General features: G+C 39.8%; 1 protein-coding gene across 2 annotated transcripts in view; it reads right to left on the bottom strand.

Moving 5' to 3' along the window:
• Positions 1–885: 885 nt before the first annotated feature.
• Positions 886–24,737, bottom strand: part of hk2 (hexokinase 2) — an 85,824-nt gene continuing 61,972 nt past the window's right edge. For both annotated transcript variants that reach the window (XM_041788479.1, XM_041788480.1), the window contains 5 exons: positions 13,478–13,577; positions 13,109–13,292; positions 7,541–7,696; positions 6,593–6,829; positions 886–2,629 (listed from right to left, as the gene is read on the bottom strand). In XM_041788479.1, coding sequence (XP_041644413.1) covers positions 2,485–2,629; positions 6,593–6,829; positions 7,541–7,696; positions 13,109–13,292; positions 13,478–13,577 — 822 coding nt within the window. In that variant the 3' untranslated portion in view covers positions 886–2,484. The remainder of the gene's footprint in view (positions 2,630–6,592; positions 6,830–7,540; positions 7,697–13,108; positions 13,293–13,477; positions 13,578–24,737) is intronic.

Here is a 24,737-nt window from a genome sequence, read left to right as displayed (position 1 = left end):
TAGTCACTGTCATTCTAGTAAGGCTATCTTTTCTATGGCAGATGATGGAAAATACTTACTGAAAGAAGCACTTTCAATGGCACTATTATGTTTTATTCTAGTCTATAGAATATTCAAATTTCAAGTCAAAAAGAGCTAAAAGTTAACAACTGTAACCGTGAAAGTTAGAAGAAACTATTAACAGGAATCTTGTCTCATATTTTGGTTCATAATGCCAACTAAGGCTGGAGATATACTTGCTGTTTACATGTACGCATATAAAGGCACATTTAAGCTGGCCATTCAAAATGCCCATGCATATGAATTCCTGAAATAAATCAGCTTTTATGATGATATTCTAATTTATTGAGATGCACCATCATCAATACAGTTAGAGCATTTCGCAACAAAATGGGAGATACAGTGCTTAAATTTATTAGACCACCTGTCATATTTGTCTCAGATACCATCCAGCATCATGAAGTGCTTTAATGCAGACTCTTCATTTTCAGTGAGCTCTGCACGTTTTACCATGTTGAACAGGAATGAGGGATTTTAAGCTGAATTCACCCAAATTTGAGCCGGCTCACTGGGCTTCTCTGAGAAGTCAGAAATGAATCAAGCATAACATTCAAGCACTAAAACTAATTTTTCTCTTCAGGAATGCAATAACTATAATTTGACATATCAATCAAGAAATATTAATGTGCTTTACTATTTTTTCAGTTTTTTGTAAATCAGTAAATTTGAAAATTTATGGATAACAATATGAATTATATTTTAGAAATTCAAAAATATCATTTGGGTTGAAGAGCTTCTACATATTGGTGTATTAACCATTGCAGAAACATAAAAAATGATTTTGGTAATTACCCACGTAAAGGGTTCCGTATCTTTGGTTTTTTTTGTTTGTATGTGTACAAGATAACTCGAGAACGGAAAGTTGGATCCTCACCAAACTTTCAGGGAATATTGGGATAGTGACAGGGGAGAATCGATTCGATTTTGGTGATGATCCGCGCACCCATTCGGTTTTTTCTCTGACTTCAAATTTTGAACACCATAGTAATCAATGAGAGCGTGAGTTCCTCGGTGGCGCTGCTTAGGCATGGGTCTGCCGCCTCAGACAGCCTTTCTAGTTACCAATGCTGTTAATTTAGGACAGCTGTGGCATAAACCTTACTTTGGTTAGGGTTAGGATGGTCTAATAAATTTGTTAATCACTGTACATTTATAGTCACAACTGCCATGAATTTGTCTTTCATTTGTTGTTTTGTTGTTTCTCTTGTCCCTCTCCCTTCCTGCTCTTCCCACCCCTGCCTCTCCTTCTAGTTCTTTCCAACTCCAGTTCTGCTTCAGCAGAGAGCAACATGAGTCTGATCAGCTTGACAGTCTTGGCGTGTAGTTAGGGAAGGTTTAAGTCGCAACTGTAACGGGGCTAAATACTTCTAGTCCTGTGCTAGTGGTAATTAACACTGGTCCACTATGGGCCACAGCGAGTACGGTCTAGACCTGCCCTGTAAAGCTCGAGATAGCTTCTGTTATGAATTGCCGCTATACAAACAAATTGGCTTAAAGTCACCAGTTAACACAGGCACTCAGTAAATCAAAACACCATGTCAGTTACATCTGTGCACAGAGGACGATGTTGAATGTAGACAGTCTGGTCTGACCACAAGTCATCAGTTGCCTGAGCTGATCTAATGTAAATATTGATAACTGATGTTTATTATGTTTGTTCTGGTTTCAGAAGTAGCATTGTAATAACCTCATTGAGGGTTGCCATATTTGTAGCTTACATCTCACCTATCAGGTATGAACTCTCTCGTGTACCCTCGAGAGGAATCCTATGTGTCATGTATGGGCAAATATGAATGCTCATGACGCAGCCAGGTCCATACATGAGGTTAAACAGCAGGTATATCTCTGGCTTAAGAGTATTATAAAAAAAAAAACTAAGTTTCTAAAGACTTCAAAAAGTCAAATAGGAGTGCTTTATTTCATTGCTACATTCAATTTTTTCAAGTTGTATTTGTTGTTGCCAAGTCCCTTAAAATGTCCTTTTTTCTTATTCTTAGGCACACTGTGATGTTTTACCTGTTAAATAGTTCCTGTATAAAAATATTTCTCTATTTCTATTTCTTCTGTCTGGAAACGTTAATTCAACTCAAATTATAAGAACTACTGAGAAAAAATTCCCAGCTAGGAGGATAAACTGGAGTTCAAAGGTGCCAGAAACAGGGGTGTAATAATCAATTGTAACAGTCGGATTGTTTAGAAGGTGCAGCTCTTTTCACACTAAATCATTACTGTAGTTACACGCAATCACCTGGGGAAAGATTCATATTCAAAAATGTATATGTATCCCCTCACACAAAATAAGTTGATTGAAAACTTCAGTACCAAAGATCTAAACTCAGGTCAAAGTATGTGGGACTTTCTTTGATGACCTGGTGCAGAAAGTCAGTCCTAGAAGCTCCTCCTGTCCACAACCGGAGTCACGATTCAGATCTGCCCTCCGTTTTTGATCCTGCAGGCCACGGCTGTGATCAGTGCTGCCCCCTTCCCACTTCCATCCTCGGACTTGAGGAAAGTCACCTGACACTGTGGTGCCAGCTCTTGCAGAGTCTCCTGTATGATGCTGGAGAAACTTCAGAAAGAAAGAGGAAGAAAAGGGATTAATGAAGTGTTTTATCTCTTAAATCCATGTGAACTGTGTAAAGTCAAAAATTCACAAGAAACCAAACTGAAAACAGTGGTGAACTTTTTTAATCTAGTCCTGGCTCACGCACATTTATCAAATTTAAAGTAAAAAGAAAAATCAGTTTCTTCTTGTGAATTAATGACTTCTTCTTTAAAACTGTCAGGTTTGAAAAGTATTTTTTCCTTGAAAAATGGAACCTCTTTATTATTTCTTTTTTCCAGAGTGGCCCTAATACACCACTGTAATGATGGGTAGTTTAAACATTGGTTTTCTTGTCAGGAACAAGCGTTTGAAGGCCTATTATGTTGAGAGTTTGTCAATAAAAACACTTAACATTGATGTGTATTTTTCCATGTGGGTCCCTTGGTTGAGGGGCTTTGATTTTCTTAGAAACAAGTAGGGAAAACAGGATGGGAAGCACTGCTCTAAGTGATCAGAAAGGGCAGGATAAGAAAAAGGAGCAACACCAAACGCTTTAGTACCAAAGTTAACATGTTCATGTCCACGGTTATGGGGCTCAGATGGCCCAGTGGTGAAAGGCACACCCCATGTATGTGGGTTGGTGGCCCTTTCCTGCATGTCTCTCCCCAACTCCCTCATCCCTATTTTTGATTATATCCACTGTCCTACTAACAAAAGGCACTAAAGCCCAAAAGAGGTCTTTGAGCCTGGGTTTTTTTCCTTAAGGAGCAGAAAACCCTAGGTTAGGGGTCATCAACTACATTTGCACAAGGGCCTGATTTAGTCTTGACAGAGACTCTGGGGGCCGGACTTTCAAATAAACAAAAATGAAATAATTATTTTGGTCTGATTAGCATACTATTGTATTAGTATTTGTAATTCTTTTCAAAACGCAGGAATTTTTTAGGTATAACCAGTGAGATCTATCCCTATTATCTATAATGCAGCAGGCCACAAAGAGACAGGCCAGCCCACAGAATCGTCTGGGCCCCTGAAAATCCCCAAGATTGAATTTTTCCCTCCTCTAAAACAATTTTTGCCACTTTTCACCCATTTTGCCACTCTTAAACCCATGTTTGCAACTTTCCTGCCAATTACTGTTACTGTGAGCCACTCTTTAACCCCTTTTACTACTTTGCCAGGCTAGTGTTGCTTTATTCTTGTCACTTTTAACCCATTTTTGATACTTTTTGCCTCTTAAAACAATTTTTCCATTCTCTAACCACGTTTAAACCGCTTTTCCCCTCTGTTCCACTCTTATATCCATTTTTGCCACTTTTAACCCCTTTTGATTACTTTCTTGCACCATTTTTGCCACTAATATCTTATTTTTTATACTTTCTGCCCCTTTTTTCTGCATTTACCAATTTTTGCCATATTTTAACCTCTTTCCTGCACATTTTTGCCCCTTTGTGGCACTTCACAACCCATTTTGCTACTCTAACCCCTTTTCATCACTTACTCTGGCCATTTTTGCAAGATACTTCTAAAACCAGAACATCTTCTTTTCCTCTTTTCATGAATTTAATGATCTTCTGGGGGCCGGACAGGGAGCTTTGGAGGCCCTGATTTGGCCGTCGGGCCGCAGCTGATGATCAATGCCCTATGTAATACCAGAGCCAAAAGTGCGTTTAACTCTAACCAGTGCTCATTAACACTGTGGCCACAGGTTTGACCCTTGAACAGAGTGGGTGTGCTGCTGCTGCTGATTGCTGACTTTAAGCGCCTACGTCTGAACAGACAAGTGGTGTGAGTCATTGGCAGCTGCAGATACAAAACATCCATTTAGTTAATAGTTGTAACTAAAGGGCAGGTCATAAAGACTAAACATTACTTATAACATCGTCAGGCACGAATCATGACTCAGACTGCAAGATATGCAAGTTTACTTGTAAAGTTTATTCATAAATATGTTCCTCCTCCTGCTCTCCCTCAACATGTCGTCTCCTCTCCTCTGTGTGTGTCCGCAGGTTGGAGCTGGCCGTAGAGCCCCACATACACACACACAAACACACAGAAGAAGAGATTAATGCTAGTGCAATGCTGTTGAGTAAAGAACCTAAAATTACTCAAAATAACTTTTCACTAAAATGTGATTTCTTACTGTGAAATCAAACATGGTTCACAAATGTGTTGCTATGACACCTCATGATCACTAGTGTTTATGAATATATACTGTAGATCCAGGGCTTGACATTAGCTTTTTTGCTCATCATAGATTCATTTCCTGAAATATATTAGCTCATTTTGAATTTTATGGAAAGTAGGGAGCATTCTCTCTTCTTTTAACAACAGTCTGTAAACATCTAGGGAGTGAGGAGACCAGTTGCTTGAGTTTTGAAAGAGGAATGTTGTCCCATTTTTTCAGATGTAGGATCCTAGCTGCTAAACGGTCCTGGATTCTTTGTCAGAGCTGTTGTTTTAAAATGCTCCAACTCTACTGGTGAAAGTCTGGACTGTAGGCAGGCCAGTTCAGGACCTGGACAGTGTTAATTTTGGCAGCTGATTTTAATTTTAGTCTGAGTTGTAGTCTTCAAATGAAATGCATTTTAGTTTTGGTCACATTTTAGTAATTTCTTTTTTTTTTTTTGGGCCTTTTCGTGTCTTTATTAGACAGAGGACAGTGGATAGACTTGGATAGAAACAGGGAAGAGAGCTATTTTTATTAGTCTTAGTCTAGTTTTTGTCATGGAAAAAAAGGCTGTCGATGAACATTTTTAATCATAGTTTTAGTTGACGAAATTAACACTGGACCCAGACTCTACTACTATGAAGCCATGCTGTTGTGTTGGATGTGTATGTGGGTTGTTATTGTCTTGCTAAATACTGCAAGGCCTTCCCTGAAAGAGCAGAATGGGAGCATATGCTTCTCTAAAACCTCTTTCTACTTTTCAGCATTGATAGTGCCTTTCCATCTGTGTAGGCTGCCGATGCCATAGGCAGTAATGCAACCCCATAAAATAAAAAGAGAAAAAAATTATAATTTTGGTCAATCTGACCACAGAACAGTTTTCCATTTTGCCTCAGTCCATTTTAAACAAGCCTTGGCCCAGAGTAGATGGAAGTATTTCCGGATCGTATTCACAAATGGCTTCTTCTTTGCATGACCCAGCTTTAAATGACATTTTAGGATAGCATGGTGAACTTTGTTGCCACGCAATGATTTCTAGTAGTGTTCCTGCCTATGCAGTGATTTGCAGTACAGAAGCATGCCTGTTTTTAATGCAGCTTATAAGCATCAAATATTGACCTTCAGCCTTGTCCCTTGTGCAGAGATTTCTCCAGATTCTCTGAATATTTTGATGATATCGTGGATGGACTGTAGATGATGGGATATTCAAAGTCTTTACAATTTCATTTTGAGGAACATTTTTCTGAGACAGTTTTTCACAGATTGGTGAACTTCTGCCCATCTTTGTTTTCATTAGTACCACTTACTTTTCCAGCCTTTTATTGTCCTGTCCCTACATTTTTGAGATGTGTTGCTGCCATTAATGAGCTATTATTTTTCATGAAATGGTAAAATGTCTCAGTTTCAACATCTGATTTGTTGTTCATGTTTATCCCAACCTTGTTTGGAAATTGGGATTTTTTTCTTTTCAGGCTTGTATAAATGTGTTCAAAAAAAGGCATTAATATCTGAAACATGCCTGTTCCATCCTATCCATGATTCTAAAATGTTAATTTAAGAAAGGATGTGGCTGAATGCTAATGTTAGCTGTGTCTTATATCAAGTGTGTTTTTCAACTTGAAATATGGCCCATGTCTCGCTGGGTTTTTAGTATCTAATGTCTCTGTAGTTTTTTCTCTTCACTGTTCAAATTCAGTTTATTCTGCTTTAATCAAAAATGGAGATCTCTTAAGTCAAATTTTGGAGTACAAGTGTTCAGCAAAGCTTTGGAAACCACCAGTAAAACAGCAAAAAAAAAAAAGAAGACTTTTCCTTACTGAGGGTGTGTTTTGTAAAGGGTGCCATCCACTCCCACAGTCACAGAGAGCTGATTCAGGTTCCGGTTTTCTCTGATCTTTTCGACCACAGCTGCCAATCCGGCACCGCAGAGCTGAGCCGCACGGCGGGCGACCACACTACACACCTCCTTCACCAGCACGCTGTCATCACATGTGGAGCTGGTGAGGCCCAGATGCTGCAGAATGGAGCGGACCTGTCGCATCGCCAGACGGTCCCTTTAGGATCAGAGAGACATGCAAAAAACATTTGCCACTTTTAGTAACATACACAGCAGGCTGAGCATTTGGACCAAGTTAAATTGATCAAATTTACTGTCACATTTAAAACAAGTTTCCAACTAAATTTGGTAGAAGAAAAATCCAATTATTATACACAAGCCATTCAGGTGGAAAGGCACAGTACTTTTGTTAGTTGTTAGAACTGAATGTTAAAATAACATTGTGCACGATAACCACTAAAATGCCTGTACAGTGATGAGTGACAGGGCCAGACCAGGCCACCAGAAGAACCAGAGAAAAGCCCTGCTCCCCAAAGCACAGTAAGAATCCCAGCAGCTAACAATGGAGAGCTACTTCCAAAGAAAACCAAGGTGAGCATGTGCTGAGAGTATGTCTAAGTTGACGTGCACACTTAAGACAGGAGCTCATTAGTAAGTAGCATCACATGACTACTACTACAAAGGAAAGAAAATCAGTGACAGAACAGGTCAGATTGGAACCTAGGCTACTTGTTTGAAGGACTATAACCTCAATACAGTGGATGCAACCTATCCACTATGCCACCTGCACCCCAGCCCTCTTAATTCAAAGGTGACATGTTTCCTGGTAGACAGGTCGCCTGCCCTCTTCTTTCCTTCAGCACATGTATCAGAGAGTTAACAGGGGTTAATTCAGGAGACACTGTCACAAGAACAGTCTGTCACTCACCTTTCAATCTGTGACAGGAACTTTGTCTCAAAGATCCCTCTGGTCTTGAGCCGCTCAGACAGTTTGCCTTTGAACAGCAAGCCCTTGGCAGTGTAGTCTATTAGCACATTCCTCACTATCTCCCCCAGGTACATGCCACTGATCATCTTCTCATACCTCAAAGAAAGAACACACACGAGTGGATTACTGAAACACTACATTTATCAAAAAGGCTGTTGCTTCTGTAGAATAATGATTTATACCTGTACGGGAACTTAACTTTCAAACTGAGTAGACTGTATAAACAAAACACATTTAAATTTATAACTCAAATAAAAGAAAGGTTCCAACTTATTATTTTAAGAAATGTAAGCTAAGAGACCAAATAAATGTGTTCTGCATTTATTCATGCTGGCACACAGTGAAGTCAGAAAGTATACTACAGCCTGCAGCAAAGGAGATATGTTTATTCTCATGAAAGGGGACATATTTTACCATTTTAAGACAAGTTTTTATCAGTCTCAGAGGTCCCCAAAACATGCCTGTGAAGTTTGTTGCTGAAAAAACACTCTTGTATTGGACTTTTTTACGTCTAAAACGCCCCCTGTTTCAGCCCTTCTCAGAACGAGCTGTTTCTGTCTTTGGCTTTAAACGTTACTGATCTGTCTGACTCCGCCCCTGACCACACCCCTCTCAGGAAATGGATGTGGCACTCCTGACTTTAGAATGCTTTTATCCAAAATTAAAGAACTGACTGAGATTTGAACTATCAATCTCCCAGCCCAAGTCTGAGCTATCCAGCATCTAAGCTGGCAGCTGAGAGGAGGATCAGGAGATGAGCGTGGAACTTTCTTCCAAGTGGGGAGGGCCAACCAAACCTGGGGGTGGTGCTAACTCCCCTTAGAATGGCTTGTTTCAGCACACATTTTCTGAAAGGTGGAGAGAGAGAGGGGATGAGGCAATGAGTTATTCTGTTACTTGGGGGGGGGGGGTTGTGGGCAGGCCAAGCGCGCACACAGTATTTTTGTTAGAAAAACCTGAAAAAGTGTTTTTTTACACTTAACCTACACTCAGTACACAGTACACAAAGTGGAAACAGAATTTCGGACATTTTTACTATTCATTCAAAATGAAAAATATCGCATTTATCACAGGCTGCAGGGGTTAGCGCTGTTGCCTCACAGCAAGAAGGTCCCTGGTTCGACTCCCAGGCAGGGCCTCTCTGTGTGGAGTTTGCATGTTCTCCCCATGCATGCCTGGGTTCTCTCCATGTACTCCTGCTTCCTCCCACCACCAAAGACATGCTCCTTAGGTTAATTGGTGACTCTAAAATGGGTCGGAGTTGTGAATGTGAGCATGTCTGGTTGTCCGTCCCTATATGTCAGCCCTGTGATTGACTGTTGACCAATCTAGGGTGTACCCGCTTCTCGCCCAATGGGGATAGGCTTCGGCCCTCTCACAAACCCAAACGGGATAAGCAGTATAGAAAATGAATGGATGTATGCATTTATCACAATTTCTTATTTTTTATAAATCTGCAAACATGTCCAAAATTCAGTTTTCACTTTGTCATGATGGGATATTGACTGTACACAAGTGGGAATAAAATGTTGTTTGTTTTGTTTTTTTCAACTCAGGATGCAACAAAAGAAAAAAGAAAAAAGTGAAGGCGGTCTGAATACTTTCTGAATGCACTGTAGATTCAATTAAAGGCTGGAAAAAAAAATCAGCATCTCTTCTTTCTGCTTTTAAAAAACAAAACAAAGTCAAACCAGAAAAGCTTGGCCTGCAGAAAAGCCTGCATGATATCAGAGAACTAGAATTATACACTACTTTCATCAATATTTTGTGTATGGAAAGAAATGTGGTAAATAAACAAATTAAAGGTGCATGTCAGCTATAAGTCAGTTTAAATGTCTGCCTGCTTTCCTTATTTTGTGCATGAAACTTGTATTTGCAGCTTGTCCCTCCTGAAATTAAACAAAAAGTAGTTTCCTTCAAAACTTTAAATTGGCACCAGTTCCTCTGAGAGTGTGTGAAAGTCAGCTGGAGCCCGTCTGACCGCTCTGACATGGTGCTGAAGCACAGCCGCCTACGCTTGTATTAAATGAGCACATACTGAGAGAGGAACCATTCTTCAAACGATAAATTCAAACTTTTGGAAAGTGTTTATTGCATTGGAATTTTTTGAGCATGCCTAGTTTAATTTTAATATTTTACCAGAGGGTTTGATTAAAGCAGAATTGAGTTGGATCGATACTAGTTGCTCTTATTATTTTGAAAACTATGTTTTTGTTTGGAAAGCTGCAGGCCAAGGATTTGTTGCAATTTGAATACTTTATATAATGTATACATAATTCACAAATAATTTGTGTTCACAAAACATTTCTAGCATTAATTTTACACAGTTAAAAGCAGCTTATTGTGTACTTACAAATAAAACTATGCTGCAGCTCAGGAACAATCTTTATCTCTGCAGAGAGAGGATTCACACAGCCAACTGTGTTTTGATTAAAAGCAACATCATCCTGTCCCTACGGGGCTGATCTGAGGAGATTTTTGCAGTGATGGGCAGCCTGTAGCTGTAGAGCCACAGGCAATAACTCCACCAGTGAAACAGTACATTGATTCCTCTTCAATATGAAATGTGTCAGATCGTGTTTTCAGTTCTATGTTTGTTTACTCTTGGGTTATGTGCCTTCAGAACGTTGAAAAACTCCCACTGTCTCTTTTTGTTGACATAATATCAATGTTCTCAACAGTAATACCTCTGATCTGCTCCTTGGTTTTAATCCCATGACAATATGAAGCTTCTTTTTCGATCTTGCATCAGATAAGCACTTGGCATAACACCACTAAACCAAAATGGAGCGCATGAGATGGACAAACTTTGCTTATAAATCTTTCATAAGTTGAAACTTTACTTATGTTAACCAGAATGTTACTGTTGAGAAAAAGTTTATTTTGACTTTTTAGTATTTGACTGAACATTATTGACCATGGCCTGTGGTGCCTAAAGTAAAAGAAAAAAAAGGGTCTGTTTTGTTTCACTGCTGAAGTTACAAGTCCATCAGACACTGATCTTCTCCCAACAGAACATGCTGGACCAAAATGATGATGCTCTAATAAAGTTACTCCCTGCAGGTTTGCCAGATCTTTCCTTACAATAAGATGAGCCTTGAAAGTACAGTTTCAATCAAAATTTTTCAACCCCTCTTGCAAATCAGGTTTATTGTGAAGATGTACAGATTTTCTCCTTTTTGCTTTGAACAAATAAAATAAAGGAACTGAAATAGCTAAACACAACGAATGCTTCAAGTGGTTTCCCAAAATTCAACTGAAAATGAAGCTTCTTATGACATCTCCAGTCTCAAAATTATTCAACCCCTTCATGGCAAGCATCTTTAGTACCTAGTAGAGCAGTCTTTTGCTTCTATGACCTGCTGCAAACCAGATGTATAGCCAGACACCAGCTGAGGAATCGTAGCCCATTCCTCATGTGCAATGGCCTCCAGTTCATTCAAATTCTTGGGTCAGCATGCTGCAACCTCCTTCTCCAAATCTCACCAGAGATTTTCTATGGGGTTCAAGTCAGGTGACAGTGATGGCCATTGTAGAATCTTCCAGAACTTCTTCTGCAAATCAAGCCTTCGTGGATTTTGAGGAATGCTTGGGATCATTGTCCTGCTGGAAGGTCCAATGACACCCAAGTTTTCAGTTTCCTCACAGACAGCATGACATTTCCTCCTAGGATTCCTGATACTTCAATGCTGTGCTGTATAAAGGACATACACTATATTGCCAAAAGTTTCACTCACCCATCCAAATGATTGAAATCAGGTGTTCCAATCACTTCCATGGCCACAAGTGTATAAAATCAAGCACCTAAGCATGCAGACTGTTTCTACAAAAATTTGTGAAAGAATGGGTCGCTCTCAGGAGCTCAGTGAATTCCAGCGTGGTACTGTGATAGGATGCCACCTGAGCAACGAGTCCAGTGGTGAAATTTCCTGGCTCCTAAATATTCCACAGTCAACTGTCAGTGGTATTATAACAAAGCGGAAGCCATTGGGAACGACAGCAACTCAGCCACAAAGTGGTAGGTCACATTCAGGAACTCTGAATGCTTCAGCATACCAAGAGATTTTGGACAATTCCATGCTCCCAACTTCCATGCTCCAACAGTTTTGGGATGGCCCCTTCATGTTCCAACATGACTGTGCACCAGTGCACAAACCAAGGCCCATAAAGACATGGATGAGAGAGTTTGGTGTGGATGAACTTGACTGGCCTGCACAGAGTCCTGACCTCAACCTGATAGAACACCTTTGGGATGAATCAGAACGGAGACTGAGAGCCAGGATGTGAGTCAAGGCAGGTGAACAACTACTTTTTGCAATATAGTGGATGTTGAGACTGTGGAGAAAGAAAATAAAGCCAGAGGGGAAGACACACTTTGCAGTGGAATGAAAGAAGTGCACCTTCTTATTAATTACCTTTATTGATTATTGGGAGAATAAAATGCCGATACCAATAACTGGCCAAATGCCAAATATCGGCATCAATAATTAGTCAGGCCTATAATCGGTTGACCCTACCTTAGATATGCAACTGGTGATGGATACAGCATTCAGCATTGTTTCCTGAATAATAAGGTTGGTTGGCCTTCCCTTGAAGAGAGGCACAACAAACAGTCGGTTTTTTTAACATTATTATTGGGCCTTGTTGACTTTATTTGGACAGGACAGCTGAGGAGAGACAGAAAATATCGGGAAAGACGTGAGGGGGAAGACACGCAACAAACAGCGCCAAGACCGGTATTCTATCCCACGACCGGAGCTTTGAAGACAACACCCTCTGTATATGGGCGCCTGCTCTACCCACTGAACCAACTGGTCTTTATACTATTTTAAGGCCTTCATTGGAAAACCAACACCTCTCATCTCAACCTTGCTGGAGAGGAATCTTTGTTGATACATGACTCACTAGTCCACTGAGTTTGTACTGAACTTGGTAAAACAGCATGTTTCTGCTAATGGATCGTCCTTCAACAAACTTTAAAGATTTAAGTACTTCCCTCTCTTGCAGTGTTTAGGATGCTGATTTCTAGCCATTGTGTTACATTGCAGCTGTTTTACTTGATTTCCATTCATCTTTTTTGTGACCATGTGCTTTTGTTCTCTATGATTAGACCTTTTTCATTGTGCTGTGGTTTAAATGAACTTGCAATCTCAACAAGGTAAACTTAAATGTCCTTTTGAGAATGAACAAAGGTTTGAATTGAATTGAGCTCATTACACATACATTTGTGCATAAAGGTTGGAAAAACTCTCAAGTGGAGGAAAGTCTAAACAACTATGAGCGGTATAAAAGTTTGGAATTATGCCCAAATAAATACGCGCTTCTCCTCTTTGAGGGATCTGCAAAGATGGCTGAATATTTACACAGACACTTAAAAACTCATTTCTGTGTCTTTGATTGAAGCTTACAGTCACCATCCTTGATGCCTATGTGATAGAGCTAAGCCTTATTTTTAGTTGTTTTTCATACACTAAAAACATCAGTTTCATGTCAGATTACCACCCTTACCTCTGTTTCCCGGGATAGTTAGAGCTTTCATCAACAATGTGATCAAACTGGGTGCAAAAGTCATCAAGTTCGCCATTGTCGCCAAAAGCTCCCCACTCCACGTTGACACACATTCGACCGTGATTACCCTCCACCAGCTCGATGTTCTGCATTTCCTCCATGTAGCAGGCGTTGGTCCCTGTGCCTAGAGGTGTTACAAAAATGTGTGGAAGGAAAACAAGAGCCAGTTATTCTTCAATTCAGGAGTGAAAATGGCCTTTAAAAAACACCACAATGTTTGTTTGCATTAAAAGACCTGTATATTTAAAAGAGTCCACAAATCGGCAAAGATAACCCCCAGAGGTTAAGCTGAAGGGCAACCAGACTTACCTACAATGAGTCCCACCTCACATTTGGGGTCCTCATAGCTACAGGTCATCATCGTTCCCACCGTGTCATTAACCACCGCCACAAAGTTCAAGTCAAACTCCTGGAAGCAGAGACAACAAACTCAGTTCTAACAGACACCTACCATCAAACTCTCTAACAGTGACCTATAAAACGGGATATTATAACAGCATCTCATGGGAAGAAGAGCTGGGAAACCAACAGAAAGCGGAGGCTCTTTGTCTGAACGTGCTTTAAATCAACAACAGCCAACACTGGGCTCATGAGATACATGCAGCTCCTCTGTGACGACTTGGCTTTTTCAAGTCATACTTGGAAAAATAATCGTGTCTGACGGACAGTGGTGGACAAAGTATTCAACTCCAGTACTTGAGTCAAAGTATTGACACTCGTGGTCAAATCTTACTCAAATACAAGTAAAGGTACTAAAGTAGTTACTTTTAAAAACACTTGAGTATTCAAAAGTACATGCGTTTACCACTCTGCTCCAAAAAGCTTTTTTAGCTTGAGTTTCCTCTGCCATCTCCATTGCAGAGTTTTGTTTGAATGAAGGCGGGAGAGCTTGCTACACAGAGCGAGGATTGACGTAGCCAGGGCTTGACATTTACACTACTAGCCAACATTACAACTAGCCAAATGCGGGTGGATTTTGGCCGTGGCGGATAGCAGCGTGCCTCTAACTAGCCACGATGTTGGGTGGAATTCATCAGTGTCACAACTTATGCTTCACTCTGAAAGTGCTTGTCAGTTAGTCCTTATGATTTAGGCTTGTTACAGAGAGGCGTTCTGGCACATACAAGCCTTAAATTTCCCTCAGAACAACTGAAAAGTGGCTAGTCTCTTCATCCATTCGTGCGTTTTTACGCAGTGCTAAGGGCTTTGATGCTGTATGATACACATAAACATGACACTCACATACATATACGGACACACACCTGCGCTGGCCTGTTGGTAATTTAGACAGACAGGCATCTGTTTAGGGAAAAAGTTTCAGAATGTTGGAGGATAAATTCAGACCTGAACTTTCTCTCTGCTTTAAAGCGCCTCTCTCTCCACGCGCCTCTCTCTCCACACACGAACACACGGTGCATCAGCGTGTGCTCCAGCTGTGTCTTTCTCGCTCGTGTGAGCCAAGGTGTGCAATGTGTCTGAATATTATTTGAGTAAATACTCCATCTATATTCTTTGTTTGTTGAGGGCATTCTAAATGATGAAACCTGCGCAAATGCGCACATAATTTAAATGTCATTAATACCTTTGATACGTTTGTATAATGATTTGCCTTATATCGATAATTAACGGATATAAAGGACGAGAGAAACTCTGAAACTTTAAAGCAGTTCACTGAGGCAGTCAGAAACAGAGGCAGAAGGATAAAAGCCTGTAACCGTTCACTTTGGAGTCAAAGGAAATTAAACTAAACAGTGCCTTTTTTTTGCTCCTGTTATTAAACAACAGACATTACAGTTGTTTAATGTTCTGCAAATGTGAGCTTCATGCACTAAATATATGTCATCTATTATTTAACCAGATATTTTAATTAATTTTAGACACACATATGAAGACATTTCCACCATACAGTTTAAAGAAGAACAGAGCAGAGGACAGGAGAAGTAGAGCACATGTGTCATACTGTATCATACCCTTTGTACCAAATTTGACATACAGCTCATAGTTTTCAACATCAAAATTGTGGCTAGTGAGCAAAAAAGTTAATGTCAAGCCCATGACGTAGCCTATTTCCAAATCCATTCGAGGTGTGAGCGGTGACTGTGATTGGTTCCCTTCTGGGAGGAGCACAGCGTGTGGCCAATTGCATTTTAGAAAAGAAAAACACCAACATCTGACTACAAAGCAATGCTGAACCAAAAAGGAATGAGTAACGACAAGCTTCCTAGAAATGTAGTGGAGTCAAACGTACAATGTTTGTCTTTGAAATGTAGTGGAATGAAAGTCATAAGTTTCCAAAAAAATACTGAAAAAATGTACCTAAGTACATTACTCAAGTAAATACTAGGTTACTGTCCACCTCTGCTGACGGAGTTGACAAGTATCTGATGGAGTTGACAAGTATTAAATGTTGACGAGTATCTGACAGAGATTACAAGTATCTGACGGAGATGACAAGTATCTGAGAGACTTGACAAGTATTAGAGGGAGTTGACAGGTATCTGACAGAGATGACGAGTATCTTACGGATTTGACAAGTATCTGACAGAGATGACGAGTATCTGATGGAGTTGACAAGTATAAGAAGGAGTTGACAAGTATTAGACGGAGTTGACAAGTATTAGACGGAGATGACAAGTATCTCACGAAGTTGACAAGTATCTGATAGAGTTGACGAGTATCTGACGGAGTTGACAAGTATCTGAGAGAGTTGACAAGTATTAGACAGAGTTGACAAGTATCTGATGGAGTTGACAAGTATTGGAAGGAGTTGACAAGTATTAGAGTTGACGAGTATCTGATGGAGTTGGCAAGGATTAGACGGAGATGACGATTATCTGACATAGTTGAGAAGTATTAGGAGGAGTTGACAAGTATTAGATGGAGTTGATGGGTATCTGACAGAGATGACAAGTATCTCATGAAGTTGACAAGTATCTGACAGAGTTGACTAGTATCTGAGAGAGTTGACGAGTATCTGAGAGAGATGAAGAGTGACAGAGTTGACAAGTATCTGACAGATAAAAGTGACGGAGTTGACAAGTATGAGATGAAGTTGATGAGTATCTGACAGAGATGACAAGTATCTGATGGAGTTCACAAGTATCTGACAGATAAAAGTGATGGAGTTGATGAATATCTGGCATAGTTGATGAGTATCTGACAGATAAAAGTGATGGAGTTGACGAGTATGAGATGAAGTTGATGAGTATCTGGCATAGTTGACGAGTATCTGACGGAGATGACAAGTATCTGAGAGAGTTGACGAGTATCTGACAGAGATGAAGAGTATCTGAGAGGGTTGACAAGTATCTGACGGAGTTGACAAGTATCTGAGACAGTTGACGAGTATCTGACAGAGATGAAGAGTATCTGAGAGGGTTGACAAGTATCTGACGGAGTTGACAAGTATCTGAGAGAGTTGACAATATCTGACAGACATGAAGAGTATCTGAGAGAGTTGACAGGTATTAGATGGAGTTGACATGTATCTGACAGAGTTGACGAGAATTGGATGGAGATGACAAGTATCTGAGAGAGTTGACAATATCTGACAGAGATGAAGAGTATTGGAGAGAGTTGACAAGTATCTGACGGAGTTGACAAGTATTACAAGGAGTTGACAATTATTAGTCAGAGTTGACAAGTATCTGATGGAGTTGACAAGTATTGGAAGGAGTTGACAAGTATTAGAGTTGACGAGTATCTGATGGAGTTGACAAGTATTAGACGGAGTTGATGGGTATCTGACAGAGATGACAAGTATCTCATGAAGTTGACAAGTATCTGACAGAGTTGACTAGTATCTGAAAGAGTTGACGAGTATCAGAGAGATAAAGAGTGACGGAGTTGACTAGTATCTGACAGATAAAAGTGACAGAGTTGAAGAGTATGAGATGAAGTTGTTGAGTATCTGCCACAGATGACAAGTATCTGATGGAGTTGACAAGTATCTGACAAATAAAAGTGATGGAGTTGATGAATATCTGGTATAGTTGATGAGTATCTGACAGATAAAAGTGATGGAGTTGACGAGTATGAGATGAAGTTGATGAGTATCTGGCATAGTTGACGAGTATCTGACGGGGATGACAAGTATCTGAGAGAGTTGACGAGTATCTGAGAGAGATGAAGAGTATCTGAGAGAGTTGACAAGTATCTGACGGAGTTGACAAGTATCTGAGAGAGCTGACGAGTATCTGACGAAGATGACAAGTATTAGATGGAGTTGACAATATCTAACAGACATGAAGAGTATCTGAGAGAGTTGACAGGTATTAGATGGAGTTGACATGTATCTGACAGAGTTGACGAGAATTGGATGGAGATAACAAGTATCTGAGAGAGTTGACAAGTATCTGACGGAGTTGACAAGTATTAGAAGGAGTTGACAAGTATTAGACAGAGTTGACAAGTATCTGATGGAGTTGACAAGTATTGAAAGGAGTTGACAAGTATTAGAGTTGACGAGTATCTGATGGAGTTGACAAGTATCTGACAGAGATGACGATTATCTGACGGAGTTGAGAAGTATTAGAAGGAGTTGACAAGTATTAGATGGAGTTGACAAGTATTAGACGGAGTTGATGGGTATCTGACAGAGATGACAAGTATCTCATGAAGTTCACGAGTATCTGACAGAGTTGACTAGTATCTGAAAGAGTAGACGAGTATCTGACAGAGATGACGAGTATCTAATGGAATTGACAAGTATCTGACAGACAAAAGTGACGGAGTTGATGAATATCTGGCATAGTTGATGAGTATCTGACAGATAAAAGTGATGGAGTTGACGAGTATGAGATGAAGCTGATGAGTATCTTGCATAGTTGACGAGGGACGACGGAGATGACAAGTATCTGAGAGAGTTGACAATATCTGACAGAGATGAAGAGTATCTGAGAGAGTTGACAAGTATCTGACGGAGTTGACTAGTATCTGAAAGAGTTGACGAGTATCTGAGAGTGATGAAGAGTGACAGAGTTGACAAGTATCTGACAGATAAAAGTGACAGAGTTGACGAGTATGAGATGAAGTTGATGAGTATCTGACAGAGATGACAAGTATCTGATGGAGTTGACATGTATCTGACAAATAAAAGTGATGGAGTTGATGAATATCTGGCATAGTTGATGAGTATCTGACAGATAAAAGTGATGGAGTTGATGAGTATGAGATGAAGTTGATGAGTATCTGGCATAGTTGATGAGTATCTGATGGAGATGACAAGTATCTGAGAGAGTTGACAATATCTGACAGAGATTAAGAGTATCTGAGAGAGTTGACAAGTATCTGACGGAGTTGACAAGTATCTGACAGAGTTGACAAACATCTCACCGTGTTGACAAGTATCTGAGAGAGTTGACAATGTCTGACAGAGATGAAGAGTATCTGAGAGAGTTGACAGGTATTAGATGGAGTTGACATGTATCTGACAGAGTTAACGAGAATTGGATGGAGATGACTAGAATCTGAGAGAGCTGACAATATCTGACAGAGATGAAGAGTATCTGAGAAAGTTGACAAGTATCTGATGGAGTTGACAAGTATTAGAAGGAGTTGACAATTATTAGACAGGGTTGACAAGTATCTGATGGAGTTGACAAGTATTAGATGGAGTTGATGGGTATCTGACAGAGATGACAAGTATCTCATGAAGTTGACAAGTATCTGACAGAGTTGACTAGTATCTGAAAGATAAAAGTGATGGAGTTGACGAGTATGAGATGAAGTTGTTTAGTATCTGCCACAGATGACAAGTATCTGATGGAGTTGACAAGTATCTGAGAGAGTTGACAATATCTGACAGAGATGAAGAGTATCTGAGAGAGTTGACAAGTATCTGACGGAGTTGACTAGTATCTGAAAGAGTTGACGAGTATCTGAGAGTGATGAAGAGTGACAGAGTTGACAAGTATCTGACAGATAAAAGTGACAGAGTTGACGAGTATGAGATGAAGTTGATGAGTATCTGACAGAGATGACAAGTATCTGATGGAGTTGACATGTATCTGACAAATAAAAGTGATGGAGTTGATGAATATCTGGCATAGTTGATGAGTATCTGACAGATAAAAGTGATGGAGTTGATGAGTATGAGATGAAGTTGATGAGTATCTGGCATAGTTGATGAGTATCTGATGGAGATGACAAGTATCTGAGAGAGTTGACAATATCTGACAGAGATTAAGAGTATCTGAGAGAGTTGACAAGTATCTGGAGTTGACAAGTATCTGACAGAGTTGACAAACATCTCACCATGTTGACAAGTATCTGAGAGAGTTGACAATGTCTGACAGAGATGAAGAGTATCTGAGAGAGTTGACAGGTATTAGATGGAGTTGACATGTATCTGACAGAGTTAACGAGAATTGGATGGAGATGACTAGAATCTGAGAGAGCTGACAATATCTGACAGAGATGAAGAGTATCTGAGAGAGTTGACAAGTATCTGATGGAGTTGACAAGTATTAGAAGGAGTTGACAATTATTAGACAGGGTTGACAAGTATCTGATGGAGTTGACAAGTATTAGATGGAGTTGATGGGTATCTGACAGAGATGACAAGTATCTCATGAAGTTGACAAGTATCTGACAGAGTTGACTAGTATCTGAAAGATAAAAGTGATGGAGTTGACGAGTATGAGATGAAGTTGTTTAGTATCTGCCACAGATGACAAGTATCTGATGGAGTTGACAAGTATCTGAGAGAGTTGACGAGTATCTGACGAAGATGACAAGTATCTGAGAGAGATGACATGTATCTGACGGAGTTGACAAGTATTAGAAGGAGTTGACAAGTATTAGACAGAGTTGATAAGTATCTGATGGAGTTGACGAGAACTGGATGGAGATGACAAGTATCTGAGAGAGTTGACAATATCTGACAGAGATGAAGAGTATCTGAGAGAGTTGACAAGTATCTGACGGAGTTGACAAGTATTAGAAGGAGTTGACAAGAATTAGACAGAGTTGACAAGTATCTGATGGAGTTGACAAGTATTGGAAGGAGTTGACAAGTATTAGAGTTGACGAGTATCTGATGGAGTTGACAAGTATGACAAGTATTAGATGGAGTTGACAAGTATTAGACGGAGTTGATGGGTATCTGACAGAGATGACAAGTATCTCATGAAGTTGACAAGTATCTGACAGAGTTGACTAGTATATGAAAGAGTAGACGAGTATCTGACAGAGATGACAAGTATCTAATGGAGTTGACAAGTATCTGACAGATAAAAGTGACAGAGTTGATGAATATCTGGCATAGTTGATGAGTATCTGACAGATAAAAGTGATGGAGTTGACGAGTATGAGATGAAGCTGATGAGTATCTTGCATAGTTGACGAGGGACGACGGAGATGACAAGTATCTGAGAGAGATGAAGAGTATCTGAGAGAGTTGACAATTATCTGACGGAGTTGAATAGTATCTGAAAGAGTTGACGAGTATCTGAGAGAGATGAAGAGTGAAAGAGTTCACAGGTATCTGACAGATAAAAGTGACGGACTTGACGAGTATGAGATGAAGTTGATGAGTATCTGACAGAGATGACAAGTATCTGATGGAGTTGACATGTATCTGACCGATAAAAGTGATGGAGTTGATGAATATCTGGCATAGTTGATGAGTATCTGACAGATAAAAGTGATGGAGTTGACGAGTATGAGATGAAGTTGATGAGTATCTGGCATAGTTGACGAGTATCTGACGGTGATTACAAGAATTTGAGAGAGTTGACGAGTATCTGACAGAGATGAAGAGTATCTGAGAGAGTTGGCAAGTATCTGACGAAGATGACAAGTATCTGAGAGAGTTGACAATATCTGACAAAGATGAAGAGTATCTGAGAGAGTTGACAAGTATCTGACGGAGTTGACAAGTATCTGAGAGAGTTGACGAGTATCTGACGAAGATGACAAGTATCTGAGAGAGTTGACAATATCTGACAGTGATGAAGAGTATCTGAGAGAGTTGACAGGTATTAGATGGAGTTGACATGTATCTGACAGAGTTAACGAGAATTGGATGGAGATGACAAGAATCTGAGAGAGTTGACAATATCTGACAGAGATGAAGAGTATCTGAGAGAGTTGACAAGTATCTGATGGAGTTGACAAGTATTAGAAGGAGTTGACAAGTATTAGACAGAGTTGACAAGTATCTGATGGAGTTGACAAATATTGGAAGGAGTTGACAAGTATTAGAGTTGACAAGTATTAGAAGGAGTTGACAAGTATTAGACGGAGATGACGATTTTTTGACGGAGTTGAGAAGTATTAGAAGGAGTTGACAAGTATTAGATGGAGTTGACAAGTATTAGACGGAGTTGATGGGTATTTGACAGAGATGACAAGTATCTCATGAAGTTGACAAGTATCTGACAGAGTTGACTAGTATCTGAAAGAGGAGACGAGTATCTGACAGAGATGACAAGTATCTAATGGAGTTGACAAGTATCTGACAGATAAAAGTGACAGAGTTGATGAATATCTGGCATAGTTGATGAGTATCTGACAGATAAAAGTGATGGAGTTGACGAGTATGAGATGAAGTTGATGAGTATCTGGCATAGTTGACGAGTATCTGACGGTGATGACAAGAATTTGAGAGAGTTGACGAGTATCTGACAGAGATGAAGAGTATCTGAGAGAGTTGGCAAGTATCTGACGAAGATGACAATTATCTGAGAGAGTTGACAATATCTGACAAAGATGAAGAGTATCTGAGAGAGTTGACAAGTATCTGACGGAGTTGACAAGTATCTGAGAGAGTTGACGAGTATCTGACGAAGATGACAAGTATCTGAGAGAGTTGACAATATCTGACAGTGATGAAGAGTATCTGAGAGAGTTGACAGGTATTAGATGGAGTTGACATGTATCTGACAGAGTTAACGAGAATTGGATGGAGATGACAAGAATCTGAGAGAGTTGACAATATCTGACAGAGATGAAGAGTATCTGAGAGAGTTGACAAGTATCTGATGGAGTTGACAAGTATTAGAAGGAGTTGACAAGTATTAGACAGAGTTGACAAGTATCTGATGGAGTTGACAAATATTGGAAGGAGTTGACAAGTATTAGAGTTGACAAGTATTAGAAGGAGTTGACAAGTATTAGACGGAGATGACGATTTTTTGACGGAGTTGAGAAGTATTAGAAGGAGTTGACAAGTATTAGATGGAGTTGACAAGTATTAGACGGAGTTGATGAGTATCTGACAGATAAAAGTGATGGAGTTGACGAGTATGAGATGAAGTTGATGAGTATCTGGCATAGTTGACGAGTATCTGATGGAGATGACAAGTATCTGAGAGAGTTGACGAGTATCTGACAGAGATGAAGAGTATCTGAGAGAGTTGACAAGTATCTGACGGAGTTGACAAGTATCTGAGAGAGCTGACGAGTATCTGACGAAGATGACAAGTATCTGAGAGAGTTGACAAGAATTGGATGGAGATGACAAGAATCTGACAGAGATGAAGAGTATCTGAGAGAGCTGACAAGTATCTGACAGAGTTGACAAGTATTAGAAGGAGTTGACAAGTATTAGACAGAGTTGACAAGTATCTGATGGAGTTGACAAGTATCTGATGGAGTTGACAAGTATCTGATGGAGTTGACAAGTATTGGAAGGAGTTGACAAGTATTAGATTTGACGAGTATCTGATGGAGTTGACAAGGATTAGATGGAGATGACGATTATCTGACGGAGTTGAGAAGTATCTGAAGGAGTTTACAAGTATTAGATGGAGTTGACAAGTATTAGACGGAGTTGATGGGTATCTGACAGAGATGACAAGTATCTCTTGAAGTTGACAAGTATCTGACAGAGTTGACTAGTATCTGAAAGAGTTGACGAGTGTCTGACAGAGATGAAGAGTGATGGAGTTGACAAGTATCTGACAGATAAAAGTGACAGAGTTGACGAGTATGAGATGAAGTTGATGAGTATCTGACAGAGATGACAAGTATCTGATGGAGTTGACAAGTATCTGACAGATAAAAGCGATGGAGTTGATGAATATCTGGCATAGTTGATGAGCATCTGACGGATAAAAGTGACGGAGTTGAAGAGTATGATATGAAGTTGATGAGTATCTGGCATAGTTGACGAGTATCTGACGGAGATGACAAGTATCTGAGAGAGCTGACGAGTACCTGACAGAGATGAAGAGTATCAGAGAGTTGACAGGTATTAGATGGAGTTGACATGTATCTGACAGAGTTGGCGAGAACTGGACAGAGATGACAAGTATCTGAGAGAGTTGACAATATCTGACAGAGATGAAGAGTATCTGAGAGAGTTGACTAGTATCTGAGAGAGTTGACAATATCTGACAGAGATGACAAGTATTAGATGGAGTTGACGAGTATCTGACAGAGTTGACAAGTATCTGACAGAGTTGACAAACATCTCACGGAGTGGACAAGTATCTGATAGAGTTTATGAGTATCTGACAGAGATGAAGAGTATCTGAGAGAGTTGACAAGTATCTGAGAGAGATAAAGAGTGACGGAGTTGATGAGTATCTGACAGATAAAAGTGACGGAGTTGATGAGTATTGGACGAAGTTGATGAGTATCTGACAGAGATCACAAGTATTAGACGGAGATGACAAGTATCTGATAGAGTTGATGAGTATCTGACGGAGTTGACGACTATCTGACGGAGTTGACAAGCATCTGAAGGAGTTTACAAGTATTTATAGAGTTGATGAGTATCTGACGGAGTTGACTACTATCTGAAGGAGTTGACAAGTATTTATAGAGTTGATGAGTATCTGACAGAGTTGACAAGTATCTGACGGAATTGACTGGTATCTGAGAGAGTTGACGAGTATCTGAGAGAGATGAAGAGTGACGGAGTTGACGAGTGTCTGACAGGTAAAAGTGACAGAGTTGCAATTACCTGACAGAGTTGACGAGTATCTGAGAGAGCTGACGAGTATCTGAAGGAGTTGACAAGTATTAGACGGAGTTGACGAGTATCCAATGGCATTGGCGAGGATCTGATACTGAATTTGATTCAATTCCAAAAACTTTATTTTTCCCCAGAGGGGAAATTCAAGTTAAGGGTGATAAAAACTTATTGCTTAAATTTGCTTTAAAACCCAAATAGCCTTTATTTTAATAGACTACACATAATGAAAAGAGATGAAAAAAAAAGGTAAACCAAACTCTCTGCATGCTCTTACTATTTCTCTTAGTTATTATTGCTCCAACAGGAAACCAGGGAGAAAAAGTAAGCAAATTGTCCTGATGATGAATCTTGGAAAATGGCTGACATTTGGTGAGCGACAAAAAAACCCCTGCAAATCTGAAGCATGACTCAAGAATGAAAGCTTAATATCATACAATGCATGTTTTTTTCTGCAATAGCTGGAGGACCAAAGATGTGGGTCTAAATCGGTTTCAAAGGGGCATTTTAAGTCACCAACCCTCTCAGAGTAAACAAAGTTATCCACTACAGTAATACTGTCAAAAATAACTAAAAAAGAAAACAAAAAAAAATGACCAAAAAAGACACAAAATGGTCTCAACAACTTCTAGGATAAAAACCCTAAAA

The sequence above is a fragment of the Cheilinus undulatus genome, linkage group 5 (assembly GCF_018320785.1).
Source record: "Cheilinus undulatus linkage group 5, ASM1832078v1, whole genome shotgun sequence".
NCBI classification, from domain to species: domain Eukaryota; kingdom Metazoa; phylum Chordata; class Actinopteri; order Labriformes; family Labridae; genus Cheilinus; species Cheilinus undulatus.
This window is presented reverse-complemented; position numbering and strand designations above follow the sequence as displayed.